This window comes from Sminthopsis crassicaudata, chromosome 5 (assembly GCF_048593235.1).
Source record: "Sminthopsis crassicaudata isolate SCR6 chromosome 5, ASM4859323v1, whole genome shotgun sequence".
Lineage (NCBI taxonomy): Eukaryota > Metazoa > Chordata > Mammalia > Dasyuromorphia > Dasyuridae > Sminthopsis > Sminthopsis crassicaudata.
Window position 1 is genome coordinate 18,447,891 of NC_133621.1, and position 27,090 is coordinate 18,474,980.

Below are 27,090 nucleotides of genomic sequence, written 5' to 3' on the forward strand. Positions count from 1 at the left end.
TCCATAGCATTCTATTTTTCCAAATGCGTGTAAAGATAGTGTTCGGCATTCATTCCACACCTTTTCTCCCTCCTCCCGCCTGTCCCTCTCCCTCCAGACAGCAAGCAATCCTAGGTTACACGTGCACAGTATCTTTAAACGTATTTCCACGCCTGTCAGTCTGTGCAGGGAAAATCAGAACAAAAGAGAAAGAAAAACGAGAAAGAAAAAGCCAACAGAGAGCTTAAAACGGCGCTTCGATCTCCTTCGATCCCCGGCTCTAGGGCAGCGGCCTTTTGCATCTCAGGCCTGTCTTCACCGTCCTGGATTACCACAGAGCTGAGAGGAACAAGCCTCTCAGAGCGAACACCTCAGTCTTGCTGGTTTCCTGGTGCTGTTCACTTCCCTCAGCCTCAGTTCCTGTCAGTCTCTCCGGCCTCTGAATTCACCCACGGGTCATTTCTTACAGAACAATAATGTTCCATGACATTTATACACCATCACTTACCCAGCCATCCTCCCACTGACGGGCAGCCGCCCAGTTCCCAGCTCCTGGCCACTACAAAGAGGGCGCCCCAAACGTTCTTGCACAGGGGGCCCTTTCCCCTTTTGAGGATCTTTTCAGAACACAGACCCAGTGGAGATCAAAGGGTATTGTGCAGGTGCCCTGAGGGGGATCTGACCCTGAACAGCCCAGCCTCAAGCCGCCCTCCGAGTCTGGGCTCTGCCCGCTGGGCTCCCGTCCTTTCCTCTGGGTGTCCAGATCCAGTCCCTGGCTCGTTTCCCCCCTTCCTCTAGTTGGGGCTGCACCCTAACTCACATCCACAGAGGCCCCGCTGCTCAGACTCCCCTCCAACGTCATCCTCTTCTCTGCCCCTCCCCCACCTTATTTATTTCTCACGATAATGTTCGCTCTCATATCATCCCCCCCTTTTCTGCCCTTCCCCCACCTTATTTCTCATAATATTCGCTCTCATACCATTCCCCCTTCTCTGCCCTTCCCCCACCTTATTTATTTCTCAAGATAATGCGCGCTCCCTATCATTCCCCCAGAACCCCAAACCTTCATCTTCACCTTCTCTGCTCACAAGCCCCAGGCTCAGCCTTCCCTCCTCTCCCCACCCCACCCCCCCCCGTCTCCTCCCTTCAGAGGAGGCTTTATTTATCCGAGCCCCGGATATTCTTGCGCTGTCTTGGGCTGAAGAACCTCCTGACTGGTTTCTTGCCTCCCAGACTCTTTCATAAGGTGCCCAGATCGTTTTGATCACACTCCTAAGGGCCATTGCCGTTCCTCTGCTTGCACTAATCACCCACATCTGGCGGACCTCATTTTTCTCCTCGGTAAAGGCAGGGGGGTCACACTAAATGACCTGAGGTCCCCTCCTGCACTATTTACTCCAAGACGTGGTCCAGCACCCCGCCCCCCCAACCCAGCTGGAGCCTGACTCCGCCCCTTCTCTGCGCATGCGCGCAGAGCTTAGAGTCGCTCTGGGCCGCGCGCCGCGAGCGGGATGACGCAGGGGCACGTGCGGGGCCGGGCCCCGGTGGCGCGCGTCCTTAAGGACTCGCGGCCGCGGGCGGCGGCGCCTCCTCAGTCGGCCTGTCAGCCTACTTGTATGGTGGCGTGCGACCTCGGACGAGGCTGGGTCATTTCTTCGGGGGCGCCCGGAGCGCGGGCCAGGCTGGGGCGAGCGAAGGGAGGGCGGGGATGGCGGAGGAAGAGGCCGATTCTGTGGAGACCCCCGAAAGGTGAGCGGCCGGGCCGGCTCGGACCGGGACTCGGACGCCGGGAACTGCCCGGGCGGGGAAGGGAGGGAACGTTGAGGAGCGAGGGAGCGGGGCGAAGGTGACGATGAGGTGCCGGGGCCAGGCGCGAGGGCTTGGGGGGGATGTGGGAATGGGCCGGACAGGTGTGGTGACCCCGCGAGGAGCCGGCGCCAGGCTGATAGTTGTGGGGCTGGAGCGCTGGGAGTGGGGCGGGGCCGGAACACCGGGAGCGGCCTGGGATTGGTTTGAGCCGGCGGGGGGGGCGGGGGAGTGAGCGAGAGTACGTTGGGGGGGCGCTGTGTGAGACGGGCAGGGGGGGAGATGGAACGTTGGAGAGGGGGCTTGGGGCGGGGCTGGGACCTCGGGAGCTGTCGGGGATTGGCCCAGGCCTCGAAAGGCTAGGAGTAGGGGCATTGAGCGAAGAGGGCGCGGGGGGAGGTTGGGAGCTGAGGGCGGAGCCAGAACTCGGGGGTGGCCGGGGATTGGCCCTACCCGACCGGGTGGTCTTTGGGGGCGTGGTTGTGACTTGGGCGCTCGGTGAGACCAGATTCCCAGGCGTCTGCTATTGCCCTAGGTGGGAAGCTTCGCTCCCGGATGGGTGCTCCTCCCTCGACGGGTAATCGGGCCGTTCCGTGGGCGTGGGGACCTTTGGGGCCGCCCGGGCGTGGCCGTTTGTCCGCATATTTGCGGGGCCTATTGTGACTGGCCGCTCGTTCCTTCCGGAAACTTGGCTTCTGAGCCTGAGAAGGTGTTCTCCGGCCATCCATAGGAAGGTCCATCCCGCCTGGAGATCTAGGCCCAAGGAGCCCGCAGGCTCGTGGGCCAGGGCCTCCCTTCTCGCCCCCTTCTCCCGCCCGGCAGATTTCGCGGGCAGTTTTAATGTTCCGGGAAGAGCATCTCTTCATGCAAGTCACTTAACCTGAAGCTTGGTTTCCTTATCTGCAAAATGGGACTAAAACCCAGACCTCTCTTTTCTAAGTTTCTGAGATTTGCCCGAAGTCTGGCGGCCACACAGTCTCTGATGGATGTTTAAAGTGTCCCTGTCCTTTTGAAGGAGTATAGGGCTGGTGATTTTAAACACAGATCATTTTAATTCGTGAACCATGAAAGGACTAGATTGTGTCCAAAAATATTCCGATGAGAACTAAATTGTATTTCGTGGCGCTTCCTTTCCCCCTGACCCTGTAGAAAGGTGAACTTTTGAATGAGATTTAGGGCACACGGTATATATAGGCTTGAGTTTGGGGGAGCTTTTGGCTTAAAAGTATGTGACCAAAAACCCCCCAATCCCCAAATCATTTCTGTGGATGTGAATGCCCACAAATATCAGTGGGAGCTGTTGGCTTGTTTCTTGGGGCTCCAGGTTCTTTTAGGTATCTTTATTTTAGTTTTCTTGTTTATTTGTAATAGCAGCTCGGAGATAGACTAGTATTAAAACATTTTTAATAAGCTAGATTAGAAATAAAGGACTGGAACTATTTAACCTGTCGTTTAAATGCTGGCTCTTTGATAGTTAATATGATCAGTTTATTAAAGAATTAATTTGATAAAAGCTTTATCTTATTTCTCAACATTAATTGCACTTTTACAGGCATATATATGTGTATATGTGCATATGTGTATTTCAAGTGTTTGTTGAAGCTTTATGTGCCATCTCTCAAAGGCCTGCAGAGATCCCTGTCTGATTGTACAATTTACAATCACAATTGCTAGGGTGATTTTGAGTGTTGTGAAGACTAGTATATTTAGAAAGGCACGGTTACAGAAATAGCACTAAGACTAATAATAAAGCAGAAACTGGATGGCCATTTGCCCTGTGTTGTAGGAATTTTGTCATGAATTTCATGAATTAGATAATCATTCCAACTCTCAAGTTGTGGATCTATATTTCTACGTAATGTAGTTTTGTCTTGAAAATGAGATAGCTTATGAAGTGCAGGATGCAGGTAACTTAATTGTAATTGTTTGGAGTCTAGCTAACATTAAATCTCCCTTGTCAGTGTCGCTTCCCTTAAATTCTTGAAGGTTCTGCTAGAGAAGCAGGTTTGTTCTTTGTAATATGTTCCAGTTCAGATTTGGGGGTGGTGATGGACTGTGGCATTCTGAGAGTCTTCTTATTCCCATCTTATGTTATTGCATCACGTTCATTTTCAGATGTTTTCCTTTTCTTCCCAATGAATCTCTTGGAATAGAAATACTTAAAAAGAGGCCAGGAGGACATTTCAGCAAAACAGATCGTCATAATGACCTCTTTTATAGTACGTATACTATCCTATCCCATATCCTCCCCATATAGGTGGAGGGATTTGTTCAAACTTTCATTATAATTATCTCATATTCTTTATTTCCCTCTTTAAATTTTGCATTCTTGTAATGGTGTGCATTGTTTTCTTGGTCCTATTCACTCTGTATCATCTTAGGTAAGTTTTCCCATGATTCATTGAGCATTCCTTTTTCTTACAAGTATTACAGGAATCACTTCTCTTACCTTGTGTGCCAGCATTTATTTAGTCATCCTCCAATCGATAGGCTTCTACTTTTCTTGACAATTTCTTGCCACAGAAATGTTCTGCTATAAATACTTTGCTGTGTAAGGGATCTTTCTCTCTTTAACTACCTCTCTTCTCCCAAACAACTCTACTTGCTTTCCAACTGAGGTTCTCCACCAGTGGTGCTTGACTCCTTGACTTCTTCAGCCCCTCTAGCAATAACTGTTTCCTTTTTTTGTCTTCAGATGATTTGCTGGGTATGAAGTGATAACAGAATGGTTTCATTTTGTGCTTTCTTGTTAGTGACTTGGTAACTATCTCATTCATAGGCTTGTTGTGAAGAAGAGTGCTAAGTAAATTCAAAGTGCTATATAAATCTCATTTCTAAGCAAGTATGGAGAATAGACCATATTTGCACAGCATGTGATTTTTATATTTCTGTCATAGCCAAGTGACCACTTATTTATATTTGAAGTGAAAAGTAGTCTCTCTTATAGAAAAAAGGTAAAGCTTCTTTAGGAATGACTCTACTCACCAAGCCATTAGGAAGAATTTAGGGTTTCTTTTAAAAAATGAAAATGTTCAATGTGAAAAACAAGAAGAAAAAGGTTCTGAAGAGACAGATACTCTTGTCCTATTTGAGGAAATTGGGGAATAGAACAAAGTAACAAAGGAGAAGGGGAAGAAGGAAAAACAAGAAAACACTTATAAATAAGAAATAAAAGATTTCTAAAGAAGAAAAATTATATTGGGCCTTGAAAGGGAAGGCACTATAGTGGGGTCTTTTGATCAAGAGTCAGCATGAAAGGAGCCCCTTGCTCCAGGAAAAAAAGGTAAAAGTTCTTTTCTCCCTTGATAACCATTATAATAAAGATCAGGGACATGTTTAGGATGTGATGGAGAATCTCCCAAGACTTGTCAAACCAGGTGATTCTTTCATCCTGGTGACTCATTTGAGCATAAGTGATGCTGCCTAAAGGAATCTAGACAACATTGCAGATTCATGGTGTTTTCATCTCAGTAGCATAGGACTTGTAGCATTCAGCAAGCATTTATTGATAGCCTACTCTCTCTGAGGACTTAGTAAGATGGGAAGACAAAAATGCAATCGCTTGTATCTTCAAGGATCTAGCTCAATCAAAGGCAAGAGCTTCAGAAGACAAAAATAGATTTATGAAGTAACTTTTTAAGAAGGTGAGATCTGAGAAATGGGATTTGAATTTCTGGACCGTGGCCTACAGTACAAGGATGCTGTGCTCTTGGCCAGAGACAAGGCGTACCTGGTAATGGCTGTGAGAATGTCTATCTGGATTCTTGAAAACATAATCAAGGGGCTGTAAATTGAAAAGGAAGGGGAAAGGAAAATGACTTAGCTACCAACTAGATGTCATCAAGAGTAGCTACGAGGTAGAATCATAGCTAGAGACTTCCATTAATTCTGAGAGAATACACTAAATTCAAGTTTAAAGGAGCCAGGAACAAACATGGCTTCATCTGTACACAATTGCATAAGTAGGATAAACTCAAGATGCTGAGATTTGTTGGGAAGTGATATAATTAGAGTATGACTAAAAGAGAAAAGAATAAATAGGAGATGCAGTGGGTATAGATTCTTGAGGAGATCTAAGGATCTAGAAGTGGGAACTTTAAGGGAAAAAAAGCAACATTCTCATTAAATCCTACAGACCCCCTGGAGAGAAGAACTTGGGAATGTTGGAAATAGATCACATTTAGTTGGGACATGGTAGTGATGAAGAGCTTCAGTTGTCTGCTTGTCTGCTGGAGGTTTCTCTGCTGAAAGCAGAGCTTCAGGTAATGCCTCACCCAGTTGATAGCCTTATCTTTCAAAAGATAGAAGATTCAATAAGAAGAAATTTGGTTCTTGATCTGACAATGGAAGACAACTCCAATGGAAAATATATGGAGAGAAGAGGAAAGCCAGACTTCTCCTCAGATGTATTCTGGATTTAGATTGATTTTTTTTTTTTTTTTAAATCTTATTTATTTGTGGGTGGGGTGAAATGACTTAACCCAGAGTCACACATGAGTCACACACAAGTAGGGGTCTGAAGTGGATTTGAATTCAAGTCCCCCTGATTTTAGAGTCGACGTTTTTTCCTCCATGCCACCTAGCTGCCCTCCAGGTTTATATTGGCAAGGGAGATGTCCAGAGAAGGAACAGAGGGTTTATGGCTCTCCCCATCCATGCTGGCCTTTGGCACATGCTGCAGCTTCTCGCTGGCCTCCTGACTGGTATCCAGAACTGAACCCAGCCCTTGAGGTCCCAGGCCGTGGTGCATGGGGATTTTCACCTTGCTATTTCTGTAAGCAGTGGTTCCAATGGAGACTTTGACTTCATTAGCTTTTTTTGGCTACTCCATCATGTTACTGACAGCCTGAGCTTGCAGGCCCCTTGTTAAAACTCTACTGGCTTTAAAGCCTCCCTTACACTAGAATAAAATTAGGGTTTTATGCCCAAATGCAAGACCTGCCATTTATCCCTTTTGAATTTCATCTTGTTAAAGAGAGGAAGGTCCTTTTGGATCCTGACTGTGTTGTTGGGAATCAATGACATCGGCAGATCTGCTGATCTTGCTGCCCATCCATTCTGTCATCTTTAGATGGCCCGGGGAATAAAGCACTGGGTCTGCAGTCGTGGAGACCTAAAACACTGGCTGTGGGACCTTAAGCAGGTCACTGCAGGAAACCCTGGGTAGGTCACCGAAGGAAACCGTGGGCAGGTCACCGAAGAAAACTGTGGGCAGGTCACCGAAGGAAACCGTGGGCAAGTCACCGAAGGAAACCGTGGGCAAGTTATTGAAGAAAACCTGGGCAGGTCACTGAAGGAAATTTGGGCTGGTCACTGAAGAAAACGGCAAACTGCTCCAATGCCTGTGCCAAGAACGATGGACAACAGATCAGAGCTCGAAGCCGGAGGTCAGGAGGTCCTGAGATCAAACCTAGCCTCTGACTCTTGCTGGCTGGGTGAGCCTAGGCAGGTCACTTAACCTCTGGCCCATCCCAAAGAGGAAGATTATCCTACCTTATGAGGTCATAAAGCACATTAACCCATGTCTGGCACATAGTAGGCACCTTTCCCACCATTCTAAAATTTCCCTTTTAAATCTGTGCCTCTGGACTCTCTATAATTTCTCTCCTCACCCTTCCCCTTGGGTTCCTTCAAAACTCATTTCAAAGCTTCTCTTTAGCAGGAGATTTTTTTCTATTTCCCTCTACCTGAAATCTTGAATAATATCCTCTATGATCTAGTTATTTACCAATTTTCTCTCCCATTAAACTGAGTTTCTTGAGGATAGGGTATCCTTTGTATCTTCAGCACTAAGTACAGTAATTGGGAGATAGGGAATGATTGTTGACTGAATTGACATTGCACCTGTCTTTTACAATTTTAATTGATCTCAAAATGTAAGTCAGATTTCATTATGTAGTGAAAAACCCTTTGTAAATGAAAGGATCACCAACTTTTAGTTTGCCTTCTTATTTGGAACAGTCTTTGGTAGAACAGAATTTCAGTACAACTAAATTTCAGTGGAATATGAATTCATCAAGTTAGGCTTTGATCTGTATAACTTGGGAAAATTGTTTTGGAATGATTTTTGAAGGCTGTATCTTTGTAGAGTTTTGCCACAGTTGTTTTGTTGGCTGCTGAGTATGAATAAAAATAATTTTTAAAAACTCAAAAAACACATTTATTAAGTTTTTACTTTGTGCCAGGCACAAAGCTAAGGAAGGAAGTGGTGAAATTCAGATACAAGCCTTTGCTCTCAAGGAGAAATGTAAACATAAAGGAGGGAGAGAGATGGTGTTTTGCACAGAGGTCACTGGGATAGCAAATGGAGTCATAGGGCAAATTGTGTAAACACCATTTCCAGGAATGGCCATGGAGATTTGATTTTTTCCTCCAGAGGAGAAGGTGGAAAACAGGTGGCTTACATATGGTGCCTAATCCTCAATCAGGAGAGCTTCCTTCCAGAGAGAAAGGGCCAAAAAAAAAGGAGTTCAAGATAGACAATGGAGGTTATGGGATGGCAGAAAAATGCCAGTCATTCCAGATTCTTTGTAGCAGAGAATGAACTAATAAGTTCAATGAGCTAACGAGTTAAGAATTGCTGATCTTTTAAAACATGGATTGGTCCTGCAATTAGTTTTTGGTTCAGTCTTATTTTCTGGTTCTCTGATTCATTACTATTTGTTAGCAAGAAGCCTTCCTTCTGAATTTTAATGAATGATTACTTATAATAGATGCTTAGTATATGAGACTTGAGTTTTTGGCCTATTATATTTTTAACCTGTTACCAACCCATACAAATGAAACTTTCTTTTCAAAACTAACCCATAGAAATGTCATTAGCTTGTTAAGCAACTTAATCCTAAAAAATGTTCATTTAATCTTTTTGCATGGTTGGGTAACACACTGTTTTAAGTGTCTAGTTCCAGAATAGTTGTCAGTGATGTGAACAAAACTGAGCGATGGAGGGGGATGTAGTTCCAACAGAACTCCCTAAAACAGATTTAATGTTCATACTGTAGCATTCTAGCTTGAGATGTTTTCATTTGCAACCAATTTCTATATTCTGTAAACCAAAGCTTTTTTTTTTTTTTTTTTTTTGCTGAGGCAATTGGGGTTAAGTGACTTGCCCAGGGTCACACAGCTAGGAAGTTTTAAGTGTCTGAGGCCATATTTGAACTCGGGTCCTCCTGAATTCAGGGCTGGTGCTCTATCCACTGGGCCACCTAGCTGCCCCAAACCAAAGTTTTTTAAACAGTGTGTCATGATACCCCATATGAGGTTGAGTATTTGAATGTGGGGGTCATGAAAAATTTGGCAGCAGTAAAAAGTTTCTAGTATTCTGCCAAGATTTAATTCTTTATCTAAAAATAAACAAGCATATCCATCTCATTAGTATGCAAATTTGCTTTCATCTTGAATGGTAAAATTGCCTGTATACCAGAGAATTGTTTCAAATAGAATTCATTATTATCAGTAAATGGTTTCTATACTTTTTTTTTTTTTTTATCATGTCAGTTGGGGTTAAATGACTTGCCTAGGATCACACAGCTTTCTGAGATAGGATTTGAACTCGGGTCGTCTTTCAGGGCTAGTGCTCTTTCCCCTGCACCATCTAGCTGCCCTTTGTATGTCTTTGTATTATATACTTAACTGGTGTCATGTAAAAATTTCTGAGGCCAAAAAGCACTGCCAGTGGTAAAAGTGTAAAGAAGCCCTGATGGAGACCCTGAGGAGGAGTACGAATGTAACTCCAAAGTTAGAAGTATCCTTGTCTGAAGGAGAATCCATAACATGTTCACTTTAATGGACAAGATCTTAAAAAATTAAGTGACATCACCTACATAAAGTTCACAGCAGATCTTAAAAGGGTCACATGTAAATGTCAACCATGTCATTGGAAGCCCGGCCTTGGAGACAAGAAGGCTTGGTTACTGTCTCTTCCCCAGCCCCGAGCTGTGTGATCATGGGCCAAGTCGTTTTATCTTGCAGTGTCCGGGGCATTCCTGTGTCTGTAGATTGCAGATCTCTCGCCAAGTTTTGGCAAAGAAGGGAGCTGGAGACTGAAAGTTTCCTGTGTGGCTAAAACCCAAGGTCCCCTGCCCACGCAGTCAAAGGGAAATGCACATGGGGTTGGCTTTTTTCTTTTTGCCTAGGATAAAAAGACTTCAGAAATTAGTAAGCCCAACATCGGTTAGTTAGTTGACTACTTTTGTCCCACGGTCTTCTGACACATTCCCTGTCTTCAAGAAGCACATTCTACTGAAGGCGGGCTATCCCATATACACATTTTAATATAATTAAAAGTAGGGAGTGATGGGAATGAAGGAAAAACTGAGGCAGAGTTCTTTAGAGATATTTGAGGAGGGAGCTATTACTGTCGACTGGGGAGACCTAGGAAAGCTTTACTGGGGAGACCTAGGAAAGCTTTACTGGGGAGACCTAGGAAAGCTTTACTGGGGAGACCTAGGAAAGCTTTACTGGGGAGATCTAGGAAAGCTTTACTGAGGAAGAAAGAGAAGGGTGAGCCTTGAAAGGAAAAGCATTCTGAAAATCGGAGACCAGAAGGGAATTCTTCCCAGGCACAAACATTTAAGTAGAGAATGGCATGTCCAGTTAAGCCTTGGCCCCCAAGTGAATGTGAGCAGGTTCTGTCTGACATTTATATCCCTAGTGATTAGCATAGGACTTTGCACACAATAAATGATTAATAAATGGTTCATGCACGCAAGGGTTACAAGTTTTCAAAGAAATCTGTCTTTACAATAGGAAAAAAAATCAGATCTTTTTGTGAAATTCACTGACAGTTCCAATTACCTCTAGTACTTTAAGTAACAAAAAAGAATCCCATTTATAGTTTCTATGGCTATTTGAGATCTGCTTGGTCATCTACAAAGCAGATGAAGAACTTAGAATAGCCAGAGGATACCTGGCCCCTCACTGAATATGTATGTCTTGGACAGATGCTCCATGTGTACAGGAAGAAATGAATAGGCAAGAGAATTGGATTGGGCCAGATTTGGAGAAAATGAATTTTTTTCATTGATGACCTCCTTCTCAGCTAGATTTATTGAGAAACTTATCTACCCTGGATCCTCTTTCCTTTTCTTGCACACTTTCAAACTTCCTGCTTTCTGGCTTCCAACGTTTCTCCTAAGTTATCAGACATCAGGTCATTGCTAAACCTAATGCCCATTTTTCATGTCTCGTTCTTTTTATAAAAATGAGCTTTTTATTTTCAAAATGTATGCAGAGATCGTTCTCAGCATTCAGCCCTGCAAAATCTTGTGTCCATATTTTCCTCCCCTCCCTTAGACAGCATGAAATCCAATGTAGGTTAAACATGTTCAGTTCTTCTGCCCAGATTTCCATAGTTAGGCTGCACATTCCTCATCCTTTTTGAACTCTCTGGAACTTTTAATACTTTTGATCACCTTCTGGATTTCCTCTCCTCTCTAGGTTTTCATCCTTGTTCTTCCTTGCTGGAGTTTTGTGGTGGTTCTCCCTCTCCTATCTCCCCCTTTTCATCCAGGTTATGCCCAGTAACAAGCCTGTCCTGGGCCCTTCTCTCTTCCCCTCTAGACTGAGTTCCCTGGCAATACTTTTAAGTCCCTATGGGCTTAGTTATCTTTTTGCAGGTATCCCAGGCTGTGCCTGCTGGGCCTATTATAGCTTCTGGGGGGATCAGGTGGATGCTGAAGGGGAAGGAGCTGCTCTCCTATCATAGGGACTTGTCCTCCCTGACCTCCCCCCAGGCTGCCACCACTCTCCTAGCTGCCAGGCTCCCAGCTTCAGTATCATCCTCAGTGTGCCCTAGAACTCAGGGTACCTGTTGTCTTCAAGTGACCTGTCACCCAGGCTCCAGTAGAAGCTCCTCTGTGAGGCAGGCTAGCTCATGGCGTCCTTCATGGGCCCCTCTCCTCCCCACTGCCTCCTACCTTCCGATCTCTGATCTAGTGCCATTGGCTACTTTGTAGTTCTTAGAGGATGACGAACTCCGTCTCTGCTCTCTGGGCCGCTTCACTGGCAACTCCTGCCAGCTGTCACCCCGCCTTTCTGTTCTTCTTTCCCTGAGATTACTTCCCAGTACGTCTTTTATACTCCTAGTAATGTGCATGTTTTCTCCCACAGCAACCATAAGCTTTTTGGGGGCAGAGACAGTGGTTTTTCCCCTTTTTTGTATCCCCCAGCATCTGCCTCAGTGACTGACAGATAATAAGTGATTGATAAATTCTAGCTGACTGATTGACTGAGTGCTACTCACTGCCGTGAAAGCCCACCTTTTAAAACTTGATGTTCCTGCTGGTGGTGATAAATGTAAATTGTGGAGTAGCATAGTCTTGAGACCCAAGTGTAAATAACTGCTCTGAAAGGCTGTAGAAAGCATTATACCAAAGATAATGTCTTCAGAATAAAATCAGTCTACTAAAAATTTCATAAAATAATTAAAAATATGTTCTTTAAAAGCTTTTTTGGGAAAATAAGTCAGCCTGCTGAGTGAACATTTTGAAATCTTTGAGTCTTTCATCATATGTATGGATTATGTAATTCAGATTTAGTAACGCTCTAGCTTTTTGAATAGCTTTACTGAAAAAAAACAAAGAAATTACTAGGGAAGAGATATTAATGTTAAATTACTTTTTTTTTTTTAAAGTATATTTAGTAGCAATTCCATTTGTAGGAGAACTTTTTTTTCCCCTAGAAGAAACATTTTCAGCATAGTCACTTGAATGTAAATAATTGCTTGTATATACCATCTTATTGTTATGTGAATACAGAATCCTTCCAGCTGATTATACCTCTTTCAGTGACCATAAAGATAGTTCATTAGTCTTAAAAATCCTCACTACTATGGATTTGGACATCGTTCACTGTCCAGTTGGTGAGGCTGAACCTATGACCAGTAGGGGCCCCGTGTAAAACTTGATTTTCCTATGAGCGTTTGCTTGTTGGAGATTGTGTACTGTTGATTAATGCTCTTTCTCTTGCAGGTATTCTTTCTTTTGTGGATGGACAGATCCAGAGACAGAGTTGTGAATGAGAATGCTTTTAGTATTTCTAGCTGTCTGCCCAAATACAACAGAATCAATTTTACTTCCAAATCTCTAACATGTGGACCCTACATCTTCTGCATAATACTTGAATGGTAGGCTTAGAAGAACCTTCAGAGATCTTTCTTAGTACATTCTTGAAGTCATAGTTTCCTTCTAATGAGATTTATTTATTTTTGTGGATTTTGTGCTCTTAAAAGAATTGCAAGATCTGTATTAGGCTTGTCTCACATCTGGGCCCTGAATGATTTTTTTTACTCAGCTACCTCCATAGAAAATACAGGGAAGGAAATCCTAGTGGTTAGGAAAGATTGAGAAAAATGGAGGCAAAATTGGTGGGAAAAGAATTGCTGGGAAAAGAAGTTGAGGAAGCAGCAGAGATAGAAAGGAGAAGGATCTAATGGAAAACAAGGCCCTAAAAGGAGTACCAGCAGAGGGTCAGCTATCCAAGTGGTTTTATGATCTAGAAGCTAAATACTTGTTTTTTTTTTGTTTTGTTTTGTTTTTTGTTTTTTGTTTTTTTTGAAGCTGTGATAATTTTATTGTATATAATAGAAAACTTGCAGCAAATGACTTCATGAAATGATGATTTTCCTCTAAAATAATTGATTTTGTAAATTCGGATGTTCATATGTTGCATTTTTTTGAAATGGAATATATGTTTAATAGTTCTTTTTTAATGAAGCTAAATACTTTAAAAAAAAAAAAACCAACTCAAAACCTGAAGGTTTGGGGAAAGAATTAAAGTAGAAAATTCAGAATTTGATTAGTTTTTATTAAAAAGAGATTTGTGTTTGGATATAAATGCAACTTCTTTATAATGCTTACTAATGGCTAATATCTAATTTTCCTTTAACAAATTTTATTTATTTTTAATAAAATGTTAGTCTGGAAAATGCAGAAATACTTTAAAGTTGTCAGTCATGACACAGCAAAATATTTTGGAGATGATAATGTTTTTGCTCTTCTAAAATATTAATGTCTTTTGTGCTCAGAGCATCCATGTGACTACATAGGTAAATCTTTCCCATATTAAAGAGCAATATTGAAAAAAAAAAGTTAATTTAATGATTTTAGACTGGAACAAAGATTGTACTGGGCTTTTCTTTGCAGTAATTTCTTGGTTGCAGATCAGTGGAGCAATAATAAATTACATTTCATTCTTTCATTTTAATTTTGATCTGTACTGACCTCTGGTACTCCTTGGCAAAGAACTTTGCTATGATTTGAAGCTTATTTGCTAAAGAAAGCAGTTGAGATGGAATTGTAAATACCTTCTTCTTGGTAGAACTCCATGTGAGAAGTGGTCTCATGTGCTTCTGACAAGGGCACAAAGAACATTTGTACTCAGAAAATAACTAGAGCATATTCTTAAGAGCAGAAAAAAAAGAGGTGAAACTTATTCACTTGATTGTTTTCAGAGTAGTGCATTTTTAACTAATTGGTTAAGGCCTGAATCAGACTCCCTGCCCATCTCCACTCCCTGTTTGTCTCCACATAGATTTTGTTTTGCATCTGTTGCTCATTATTAAATAAAAAGGTTTGCAGAATTTCTTAACTTTCACCTTGAGTGTAGATTTGAACTTTAGATGTGTTTATTGGTCATTTGTCCTAATAAGGGTAATGGCTAAAGGGTTAATCTAGACCTTTGGGTTAGCCCAGGGCTTATAATTGTCAGGGGAAGAATTAGATGGAGCTCAGGTCTGTCTCCAAAGTTTTTCCTGTTACAGCATGGCTTCTGGTACTATGGAAATGCTAGCCATTATTATTATTCATAATTATTATATCCGCAGCAGGCTTTCTCTTCCCTGCTGAGTACCTGCTTGACCACCAGGCAATCCCCTCACTGCTTGACTCTCTGGTTTTGTTTTTTCCTCCCGTACTGATGTGACTCTGATAAGTAATTTTGCATATTGAAGGATTGTTTTTCCAGAGTAGAGGATGGCCCTTTTCTCATTGTCTCCTTTTGGCCATCTTTAGTGAAGAAACAGGGCAGACTAGAAAGAGGCTGGGTCTAAGAGTAATAAGTTTGGGTCTGCATCCCGAGTGCTTGTTTAGTGGCCGTGGGACCTTTGGCATCGAACTATAATGTGAGGGATGGGGGTGGGTACAGTCTCTCTGCAGACTCCTGTCACAGGGGCTTTGTAAGTACCTTTGTCCTCCTTTACATTGTCATTACATGGAGCCAGGGCTAGGTGTGTGATGCTGAATGGGCTATGTGGAGTCTGCGACCTGACTGGCAAAGGGGACAGTTTCCAAGGAGGACACCTCCTCCACAGCTCAGAACTGGACATCCTCCTCTGCCCAGAGGGCTGAGATGTCCGGTCACTTGCCTGAAGCAGCTGTCCTGGAAACCAGGGCTTCCTGGATCCAAGGCCAGCCTTCTCCCCTGGGGATCAGGCTGGTTTCTTTACCGCTTTTGAAGCTACTTCCTTTTAACTTGTAACACGCATCTCTGTTCTGTTTTCAGGTCCGGATGGCTGACAGGGTGGCTCCCCACTTGGTGTCCTACATCTTTGTCTTTGCTGAAAGCAGCTGAGGAAAAGATCTTGAAGTGTGAGTTTTTCAGCCCTCTTGGGATACACACCTAAAGGATTTTAGGTAGTGGGATAGTGGAAGGAGATGCTCTCCAGAGCAGTGAGATTTTGGATAAATTCTCTCTTTGTCCGGGCTTCCCTTTTCCATCAGTTAAAGGAAGAATGAAAGTCCTTTTCAGATATTTGTGGAGTACCTGCTGTGTGCAAAGGAGATGCAAGGTTTGGCAAACACTCTCCTTACTCTCAAGGCACTCCTGGTTTAATGAAGGAAACTAGAGACCAAGATGGGAGACTGTAATTAGCAATATCAGGTCTGAAGGGGCACTTAGTTAAAGAGGAGATTCCTTCTCATGCCTGGGGCAGAAGGGCCCTGGGGGGTGGCGAGAGCTTTGCTGAGCCCTCTCACGCATGTCCTGTGGGATAGCTATACTCAAGGAGGGGGCTGTTTTGGCAGCCATGCTGGGACCACTTTCTGATTATCCGTTCACAGGATTAATTCCTGCCTCTCTCTTCCAACACTTGCTTGGTGATTGCGATTTGCTTTCAGATGTAAAGTTGACATGATTCCTCAAGTGCATCAGCAACATGTGTGATTCCTTCTCACTTTATAGACTGTCTTTGTGTTCTTGCAGATATTCATTGTTTGTCATTAGTATTCTGGTAATAAAACTCCAGATTTATGTAGGCTTGTCCCCTTGACAGATGTTGTCAGGTGTGGCCTTGGAGCTCTCTGATTGCCAGGACGCCTAGGAGAATTCTAGTTTGCTGGCATGGCTTTGGAGAGGTCAGGGCCACTGCCCCCCAATAATGAGACATCAGAGAGGGAGTCTGATCAAGACACAGATGATAAAGTATACAAGTAAATTAAGGGTGAGACTTTTTGGGGTGTAGCACTTTGTGTGGATCTCTTTGTTTTTATGTTCAAGTAGGGAGGAATGCGTGCCATTGCACTATAGAGACGTGGGCCAATCTTTATTTTGAGTGATGACTTGAAAATAGATTAAATGCAGCTTCATGATCCTAAGATGATTGGGTCTGCTCACAGGGATGTAGTGACGGGCCCAGAGTCCCATTGCTAGTAAGTGTTCAAGGCAGGATTGGAAGTGGGTCTGTCTGTCTCCAGGTCCAGCCCAGCCCCCTTTACTTGGAAATTGCATTTGATAAATCCTTTCATAACTCTGTTTTCTGTAAAGCAGAAAAAGTATTGAATAGTTTTGTTGCAGATGCTACTGCTTAATCTCAACTTGCTTGTTTGACATCCAAGGTGGCCTTCTGCTCAAACTGCTTTAGTCCTGGACCTGAAAATGTGGGCTCACCTTCTCTGTTCAATGGCCTTCCTTTAAGGTGATATTAAGTGGTCTCAAGCCCAAAGAGGCTTCTTGGAAGATTTTAAAAGGCAAATAAGAGAGGTAAAAGAAAAAATGAGAAGAGAAATGAGAAAATCAACAGCTAGGAAAGGGAAAGGAAAAAAATTGACTGAAGAAAACAAATGTCCTTCCTTTAATCTAGTGCAATTGTTTGAGTTTCCGGATAGATTTACTTTAATTTGTGTGGTAAAATGGAACATAACACCTTATTTAAGAAGAGTCTGAGAGCCTGGGCTGGCCATCTTCCCTGTTCTTTTTCTTCCCTTCTCCCTTTTTTCCCCCACTCTTTTATCATCAAGAGAGGCAGACAGTGTACAGTGGGGGATCTCCTGGCACAGACTGTGTCCTGTGAGTTTGGCATGTTGCTGCTCTGTGTTTAGTTAGTTTTAACTCCTATTCTCAGTGGCCTTCCTTTAAGGACAAAAGGTCTGGGGGGGGGAGGGAGATAGTGGTGAACGTGCCATAGTCTCAGAGGGTCAGTAGTTGTCCTTTCCCTTGGGTCTGTCGCTTCTCAAAGACTAGATGCTTGCAGTACTGCTCACTCCCAGGTACTTGGGTATCTTTTTTTTTTTTTTTTTTTTTTTTTTTTTTTTTTTTTTTAGCTCATCTTCTTCAGGAAATGTCACCTAGGCCTTTTTAGATTATAGGATTCTTTACTGGGAGACTGAAACCACTTAGGTACCCTCCAGTCCTTTGTTTTATTTTATGCCTTCCACCTTTGGATTTTCTTGAAGTTTGTGTGAAAGTTCTGTGGTTCCTGTTGCCAACATTGTTTTTTCCCTCATGTGTATCCCCCTGAGCATCTGATAGGTGGGGCACACCTGAAGATTCTCTGCCCTCCCACTTAGAATGTTGGTAACTCCTCTTATAATTTTCAATTGGTGAGCTATATGTACACATTCAGAATCACAGGATTTTAGAGCCCAGAGGGGCCTTAAAGCTCTGCTAGCCTGTCCGTCCCTGCCATTTTATAGATGAGATTATAATTTACCTGAAGGATGCATAGCAAGTTAGTAGCTGAGCTGAAAGCTGGACTCCTGGCATATGGTTAACATTGCTCTTTATCCTTGATCTCTAAATTTGAACTCTACTTTTAAAATACGTAAACTCATAAACTCCTCAGTTAGATTTTAGTAAGTCTTTTTCATTTTCTATTCTCCCTCCATCTTTTTATGAAGATTCTTTTGTCTTTAAAAAAAAAAAAAAAGTCTGGTTTTATTTAAGGGCACACTGCCTGGCACATAGTAGCTACATCATCTAAATCTAGAGACTCAACCAGATTTTGTGGTCAAAACCTAGCACCCTAGGGATGAACAAGAGAACATGGTAGACCCGTTTCATCTCATGTTTAGACTTTTTTCAGTTGTACATTGTTGCAGTTACTAGTTTTTGTACAGGTTTATCTCTCTATGTGTGTATGTATGAGAGAGAGAGAGAGAGAGAGAGAGAGAGAGTGTGTGTGTGTGTGTGTGTGTGTGTGTGTGTGTGTGTGTGTGTGTGTGTGTGTAAACCGTGTGTGTGTGTAAACCGTGTGTGTGTGTGTAAAACCAGTGATCTGACAATGGGATGTGTATATTTTTAGATATTAATTAAGAGTATATTCTCTTCCCCAAAAATAGTATGGTTAAATTAAGCAAAACTTCTCTTTTGTTTTCTGTTTTCTTCAGGTGTGCCCTGTCCATACAAAAAAGAATCTGTTTGTGTATCCAATGGAAATAAAATATGGACACTAAAATTTTCTCACGATATTGAATATAAGACTCCACTTGTCCTCCTGCATGGCTTTGGAGGTGGTGTCGGACTCTGGGCACTCAACTTTGGAGATCTTTGTGAAAATAGACCCGTATATGCTTTGGACCTGCTGGGATTTGGGCGGAGTAGTAGACCCCAATTTGGTGGTGATGCAGTAGAAGCCGAGGACCAGTTTGTGGAAACAATTGAAGAATGGAGATGTTCTCTAGGTTTGGACACAGTGATCTTGCTTGGACACAACCTAGGTGGATTCTTGGCTGCGGCTTATTCACTGAAGTATCCATCAAGGTAAAGTGAGGTCAGCGGGAACCAATGAAATTTTAATTATAGAATCATAAAGCTAGAAGAGAACCTGATAATTTGTTTTTCAGACCTTATTTATACTAGCAGTGCAGGACTGCTTCAGTATTATGGAAATTATCAACATCATCATCAGATCACAATGAAATGTGTGAGTCAAAGTAGCTGCCTATATTTTTAAAAAAAAATTTCCCAGAGAAACACAATGTACATGTTACCCTTCTAGAGTCTTTCAAAAGGTTATAGTTGCTTCCAGTTGTCAGCTCAAATTCCATAAAGGAAGCTTGAAAAAAGACTTTTTTTCTAGAACAGGTTAGGAAGTATGTGCCTGGGTTCTGAATGTATAAGGTAGAAGCCAGAGGAGTAATATTGAGTTTAGATATTACATGGCATTTCTTATTGACTGTGAGTATATTCACCTTAGGTTTGTTGCATTTGCATTTCTAGTTAACGCTATAATCAGTTGGACAGCATGTAACAACTTCAAAACAGACAATATATTCAATGTAGGAATTAGGAAAGGACCTGTCCATTTATGAGAAATGTTTCTTGTATGTACTTTAAAGTCCTCGATTAGACATTTTAACATGAAAAATATTGATTTGGTGGTAAATTTCCTTGTTCCTCATCCTTCTTATTTAACTAGTCTCTCAGTCATTTTATTATTTGACATATTTATTTGTCAACATTTTAATGAAGAAGAAAAGAAGATTAATTTTAGTTGTTATCATCAATTATGTAATAAAACAAATTTGGGCTGACCTTATAGATTATTTGTATCCCAATTGACTTGTTAGGACATTTTATGAATTGCAAACTTTAAACAATAAGAAGCATTCCATTGATAAATTAATGCTGAAGAGGTGGGGCTGGAATGTTTGCTGTGCTTGTATTCATTGTTAAAATGGTTTCCAAAAAGATGGCCAGATTATACATAATCTATCTGGTCTATGGAAGGAAATCTGGGGAATTGTGAAGCTTTAGTGGGAAAGAGATTTCTGGATTTGCTGTCAGCTTGAAGATGGTTGGAATTGAGATTGGAGGATAATCCGAAGGGGTAGAGAATGGGCTATTCTTCTGGCTGAGTCCTCTCCGGCCGGCTGAGGGGTTAGGATGCTGGACTGGGAGTGAGGGAAAGCTGGGGTTAGCCCCTGCCCAGCCCTGAGCTAGTTACTGAGCTGCTAGCACCTCAGTCTCCATTTTCTCCTCTGATAAAAGAAGGTGATAGGCTTAAGTCTGCCCAGGGCTGCTGATCCGTGCAAGACACTGGGCACACTTTATAAAGCTCTGTGCAGATCTTCACTGAAGGCCATTCTCTCTCTGTTCCACCACTCTCCAGCAAATGTAAAAAGTGTTGGAAAGGATGATGTAGCTTCTGGGATCCATGAGTGAATTTGATAGGAATAGAATGTAAAGGACAGGGGGGGAAATCCCTTGACTTTTCAGAAAACACTATTTGTGTTTTCCCAAGAGAAATGGAGCTTCTGACTTTGTGTCTGGGCAGCTCTCATTTAAACTTGTTTCAGGCGTCTTTTGTTTGTACTTTTCAGGTGGCCAGATGGTTCTTAGACTATCTTTTTTCTGTTTAGAGGTCAGTTGTTTTTGATGGGAGATGCCTTATATTTTCTTCATTTTTCTCAGTCTTCTTGAATTTTGTTCTTATATTTCTTGTGCCTCTTGGAATCTTTGATTCTGTTTGATTTATTTAAACTTTTTAGGAATTGGTTACTTGGGCAAGAAGATTTAGTACCTCATTTCTCTTGTACTATTTTTCTTTAGTTTTCATTTTATTTATAATATCCTTTTCTCTTTAAAAAAAAAAAAAAAACAACTTTTTTCTTCTTTCATCTTTTCCAATTTTTCTTTATTTGCCCTGGAACTTACCTAAACCCAATTGCACAAAACACTGTCTTTTTTGCCTCCTTCTAAGAAGGAGAGCAAAGAGGACTTTGAATATAAGTAAGTCATTTAGTCAGTGTAGAAATAATAAACATTGTACACTCTGAAGATTCAAGTTCCCCTTGTCATGCTTGTTGGAAGTGAGATCATTAGTGCTTTGTATTTGACACTCAATCCCCAGGACAACCATTGTCTTTCATTTTTCCTTTCCCCAAGAATATTTTCTTCAAGGAAAAACACATTTTAGTAATGCAAGTGTTAATATACCTTCTCTAATGTCAGTGACCCATGGAACATCACTCTTACAAAAGCAAAAGCTAGGAGTAATAAAATTTGTTCATGCTTTCTCTTAGTTGACAGACATTAACTAAAATAACTAAACAAACTAGCCAGAGGGCTGCAAAACTTTAAATTTGTTGGGGGCAGGGAAGGGAGAATCCAGTAGAAGGGATAGGAGGCAGGGATCTGGAGAACTAGGAGCAGAGAGGGGAGAGGCTGAAGTGGGATGGGGCCTTTCTCGCTTCGGAGGCTCCAAGAGGAACTTAGCAATGGGAGGAGACCCAAAGGGGTTGGAGGATGGGTGGGTGGATGTTCCTGGGGAAGAAGGCGTCTGAAGCAGGGAGCAGAGTCTGGAGAAGATCCCTGTGCTGGGAAGGGCATTTGGGCTTGACAAGCATGGGCCCTCTCCAGATACCATGGAAACTTAGGCAGTGCTGACTAGGCGGATATCTGAAGGCCGGCCTCATGGGAAGCTTTCACTAGTTGGACCCCAGGTGTGAGCATGGATTTGGAGACTTAGGACTGAGCCAGGTGTTGAACTGATTGAAAAAAGACGATCTGAGAGAGGCAGCGGGAGAGGGGACCGAGCAGAGAAGGCCCAAGTTTTGAGCAGCGGCCTGCTCAGGAGGTCTGTTGGCTGTTGCTTTGTACAGACCAGAGTAGCTGCAGAGGGTGAGCTTTACAAGCTATGCTACTTGTATGGCTTATTAATAGTATGGCTGTTTTTCCTTCTGGGGGTTGTCCAAACCAGTGGGAACCCAGAGCTGATTAGTTACGTGCCTTGCAAATTAGCAGATCAGAGCACCATTTCCCTGCAAGATTTGTGTCAGTCGCTTCCCCGTGAATTTTTGTAGGTTCTTTTGTAAATTCTTTTTTCTCATTTCCCAAATGTTCTCTACTTGAATGCACTTTCAGTTTGCCATCTGTGACATTTATAAGGTTTTCCAAGCCTCTTTTCTAGTCCTTTCCTCCTTAGATTATCCCCTATTTGTTTCTGCATACACATGGATTTTGAATGTACAGTCATTTGCTTTCAATCTCTGCAATTAGGATGTGAAATCTCCCCCCCCCCCCCCCTAGGCTGGTGTTAAGTGACTTGCCCAGGGTCACACAGCTAGAGCTAGGAAGTGTTAAGTGTTTGAACTCGGGTCCTCCTGAATTCAAGGCTGGTGCTCTATCCACTGTGCCACCTAGCTGCCCCCATGTGAAATCTTTAGGGGCAGGGAGGGGGTTTTTGTCTTTGTATCTTCAGCACTTAGAACTTGCCTTTCACATAATAAACATATAATGAAAGCTTGTTGACCAATTGTACATTATCTCCTTTGCTTCTCCATGTCTGGTGAGATTGTGGTCTTATAGATATCACTGTCTCCTTTGTTTTGGATGAGAAAAGCATAGCCCAAAGAATTTAAGTGACTTCAGTAATTCTAGAGCAAATTGATTTTGGATCTGCTTCCAACAAACCCATTATATCTGAAAACATCTTATTTTCCCAATAGGGTAAAGCATCTCATCTTAGTGGAACCATGGGGTTTTCCAGAAAGACCTGATAGTGCTGATCAAGATAGGCCAATTCCGGTGTGGATCAAAGCCTTGGGGGCTGTACTGACTCCTTTTAACCCACTAGCTGGTCTCAGAATTGCAGGACCCTTTGGTAAGTAATTGGATTCTAAGGGATTTGTAAAGAACATGCATATATAAACATTTTGGTTTTAGATTTCAGTGAAACAAAATGAGAACACTTTTGAAAAATTGCTTTTATTTGAAATCATCAATAATATCTTTAAGTTGTTTTTACTTTATGCTATTTGGAAAAAATAGTTCCCCTGATATTGCCTATTGAATAATAATAATTATAGTCCATTCTTTAAATTATTCTAGAGTTAAGGGTCTGGCAAAATCTCTCATCTACTACCTTATGTGGAAATTCTAAAATATTTTCATTATGTAGTTAATATACAGTGTGTCTAATTGTAGACCTTAACACTCATTTCTTGGACTTGTTTCCTAATTAACATGTTATGTTTTGGAGGATTTGTCTTGGTGCATTTACATCCAGGGCCCCTGCTCTGTCTCAGGAAAGTAAACACCACTCAGCTGCTCTTTTTCCTTCCCTAGTTAGTACTGAGGCTCATACTGCATATTATCAGATAACATTGGCTGATTCTGTTGTCCCTACTTTGTGTGACTTGGAGAATGGCGTCTGGGATCCACTTTGTGTTTGTTTTCATGCTTAAGATTAACATCAGTATATTTATCAGAAGCAGTCTATGCAAATTAGTGTTCAGACTCTAATCTTTTGGTACATTTGAAAGGATAAACTTGATGGTTTCTTTTTTTATTTCATAGGGTTAAGCCTTGTACAGCGGTTAAGGCCTGATTTTAAGAGAAAATATGCTTCGATGTTTGAAGATGATACTGTGACAGAATATATCTACCACTGTAATGTTCAGACACCCAGGTAAACTTCGTGTTTCTTAAATGTATTGTGATGGCATATGTTTTTTGGAAAATATGCTAGAAAAATAAGTATCACAGACTAATGTTGGAAATTTCCAAGAGTATCTAATAACCTTTAAATTAGCTCAAATCAGTCAACAAATATCACTAGGATCTACATGGAAAATACTTTTCACAGCATTATATGACAATGATCACCCTCAAAGAGTTTATAACCTAATTGAAGAGAAAATAGAATAAAAAAAGTTTTATCAATCATTTCTCAAGCCTTTATGTGTAAAACATTGTGTTGAGTGCTAAGGAAAATAAAAATAGAATTTAAGATATTCCTTACCTTTCTGGAGTTTATAATCTAAGTTAAAGAGTAATGTCATAGATTAAATGTCTCCAGATAAATAGTATAGAGGGTTAGGACTGCAGAGGAGTGAAACATTGCTGATTGGAATGGTTTGAAAAAGCTTCATAGAAGAGGTCAGTTTTTTACTCTCTGGTCCTGGAAAAATTATTTTTAAATGAGAATTAGAGGAAGAGGACACTGCTCTGAACCTAGGCAAGGAGACTGGTATGGTTTTTGCAATACTGCCTAAGGTATCTTGGCCAAAGTTGGTTTGTGTAGATAAGTAGTGGGCAAGAGGGTCCCATTAATGGGACATATAGATTCTACATTATGGCATGAGTTAGTCAGCAAACATTGATGAGTTGTGGCTGTTACAAAGTAGCTAGCTAAGACCCGATTGTCATACAACTGGCAAAGACTCCAACTCCTTGCCTTTCAGGAGCAGGCCAGCTTTTTGAGGGACTTCTGGGGGGTGAGGGGGGGGAGAGAGAGATATCCTGGGAGTGTACAGAGGGGCCCAACAAAACATTTAAAAAACATTTTAAAAGCAGGAGAGTTTTGAGAATAGCAAAGAATTCTTTTAAGGGTGCTAGAGAATCAGTCAAAGGTAAGAATAAAAGAACTGACAAACTGCATTTAGCAGGAGTTTGTAGTGGGGGTAGCTTTGTATCCATGTATTCATGACTTTTTTAAACGATCACCTTTTGGGATGGGATGGACTTCTCTTCTATTAACATTCATCTACCATTAACCCTCTTCCTTGCGCCACCTCCCTGTCTCAAGGTTTGGTAGAATGCTTGAGCCCCACTATAAATCCCTTTTTCCTCTTTTCTTATTGAGAAGCAACATTTATTTTTTATGTGCCTATTCCCATCACTGCAGATGCCCAGCCAGTCTTGGCTCGCGTCCCCTTCTGCCTTGAACTCAGGTTTCTCAATCCCACCAAACTGCCACTTCTACTAGAGAGGGGGAAGTTATACAGTTGTATGGTAGAAAGGTAGCACGTGAGAGAGGGAGAGAGAGAGAAAGAGAGTGTGTGAGAGAGTGTGTGTGTGTGTGTGTGTGTGTGTGTGTGTGTGTGTGTCTTGCATTTGGAGTTAGCACTAGGGTTTAGATCCCAGCTCTATCTGTTGCTTGCCCCTTGTACTACTTTGGACAGTTACTTACTTTCCCAGAACTCAATTTCCTTATCTGGACAGTCCTGGATGATCTTTGATATCCTTTTTATCTCAAAATCCTGTGATGCTATAAGCTATTTATTTTTTATTTTTAAATTTATTTTGCTGAGGAAATTGGGGTTAAGTGACTTGGCCAGGGTCACACAGCCAGGGAGAGTTAAGTGTCTGAGGCCAGATTTGAACTCAGGTCCTCCTGACTTCAGGGCTGGTACTCTATCCACTGGGCCACCCAGCTGTCCCTGAGCTATCTTTCTTAGCAAAAGGTAAATGACATTATGTCAGGTTTTCTACCAGATTGAAATACCAGTTATGATGTTTTAAGTTGTTCTTAGAATTAATAATTAGCCCAGAATGAATACATCAAAAATGGTTCTTCTATCTCTGTGAAAGTTCATTAAATAGATATTTACTGGAGCTTGATAAGCTGCTTTAATTCAGAAAGAATAGAAGAGATGGCTCTGATTTTTAATTAATAAAATTCTAGGTAACTTAAGTCTATCCAATAGTATATACATTTTATCTTTGGTAAATTCATACTCTTTGAGGATCCTTTATTAACATTTATTTAACATCTGATGATTTCTCCCTTACTTTTAAGTGGTGAAACTGCTTTTAGAAATATGACTATTCCCTATGGATGGGCAAAAAGACCAATGCTTCTGCGGATTGGTAAGATGGACCCAGACATTCCAATTTCTGTAATCTATGGAGCTCGATCTTGCATAGATGGCAATTCTGGCAATACCATCCAGTCCTTACGGCCACATTCATATGTGAAGACTATAGTGAGTGTTTGGTTTCTTTTATATGTGATGTATAATTGTTTATGGGTCAATTAGAAAGCATTAAAAACTCCCTACTGGGGTTTAATTAAGGTGCATATTAGGGGTCCAGGTACAGAAGTGAGGCAGATGCAACTTTTATGGGGTACACACTCTTAATTGGAAGGGAGAACTGTGGTCTAAAGCGTGATGACATCATTTCACTCACTATTATAAAGAAATGATGTAAAAATACCTTTTTCTTTTATGCTCTCTATACAAGAATCCTTTTGCCAAGATCTTTTTCTAATCTTATTTTTTGGAGCTCAAAAGAATATCTAAAAGATGACGTAAAAAAAGTTTTCTAAGACTCACCCACTTATTCTTTTTGGCCAAAATCCACTTTTCATCTGCATAAAAACAGAGCTTTACCGACACTTTAGTCCTTCAGTGAGTATGTGATCTCAGTGATAGAGTTCCTATTATTGGGGATGTATCCACTGTATGATTCTGTTACATTTCCTCCTGTCTCATCCATAGACAGTATCTGGTCCATCTTGGGGGCTGACTTTTTAGCCCTTTCACATTTGGCATGATTTTGAAGGTTCTAGTACAGTACCCAGGGTGGTTTTACATCTGGCAAGAGTTCTCCTTTGTCCTGATTACATTTAAGTGGAACTCCTCTTTTTTGGAAGGGCAGCACATCCACATGGGCAGAGGGCTGGAAGTTTTTGGTCTCTGTCCCAGGCATCTCTCTGAAATAGGCAGCGGCCTAGTGGCAGTGGTTAATTTGTCTTGGTGGAGGAAGTTTCCTGCCTGGGAGCTCCCTGCACCTAGGAAGTTATGGGTCTGGTAAAGAAACTAAGTTGGATGGAGAGAGAGCACTGGAGTTTATTGCTGCCTCTAGTCTGAAAACAGAAAGAGGACCTATTAAAGGGATCTGTCAGCCAACTAGCGCATTGCCCTAAGCCTGGGCTGGGGGTGGGGTGGTGCTTATTCCACCAAACGCCCACTGACTTCTGCTGTTCTCACCCAGGCTATTCTTGGCGCTGGACATTACGTGTATGCTGACCAACCAGAAGAATTCAACCAGAAAGTAAAGGAGATTTGTGATTCTGTGGACTGACCCCCTTCGGATCTGGATGGAAAGGCCTGGTGACGGACTCAGCTTCTCAGTGATAACTTAGAAAATGTGATGAAGAATCAGGAAACCAACACAAGCAACTGAGCAGTCCTCTTGGCTCTGATTTTGCACATTTGGCATTTCTTCCGTGAAGTCACTTGCACACTTACACCACATAGTGCCTTTTTGGAGGGGAACTCCTTTTTAAATAGAAAGTCATTTTGAAAAACTACAGAAATCTCGGAAACTAATACCTTTAAATAAAGGGTTTCTTGCCTCCCT

At 41.9% G+C, this 27,090-nt stretch overlaps 1 protein-coding gene across 3 annotated transcripts; it reads left to right on the forward strand.

The window, feature by feature from the left end:
* The first annotated feature begins 1,462 nt into the window (after positions 1–1,462).
* Positions 1,463–27,090, forward strand: ABHD5 (abhydrolase domain containing 5, lysophosphatidic acid acyltransferase). Of its 3 annotated transcripts, none has more exons than XM_074266967.1 (8): positions 1,484–1,728; positions 12,756–12,910; positions 15,286–15,371; positions 18,387–18,759; positions 22,449–22,603; positions 23,299–23,410; positions 25,523–25,709; positions 26,722–27,090. In XM_074266967.1, the coding sequence occupies exons 2-8, from the start codon at positions 12,774–12,776 to the stop codon at positions 26,809–26,811; spliced, it is 1,140 nt and encodes a 379-aa protein (XP_074123068.1). In that variant the 5' UTR covers positions 1,484–1,728; positions 12,756–12,773; the 3' UTR covers positions 26,812–27,090. The 3 variants fall into 3 exon arrangements, with proteins under 3 accessions (XP_074123069.1, XP_074123068.1, XP_074123070.1); XM_074266969.1 differs by lacking the exon at positions 1,484–1,728 and adding an exon at positions 2,369–2,651; XM_074266968.1 differs by lacking the exon at positions 12,756–12,910 and having other exon boundaries at positions 1,463–1,728.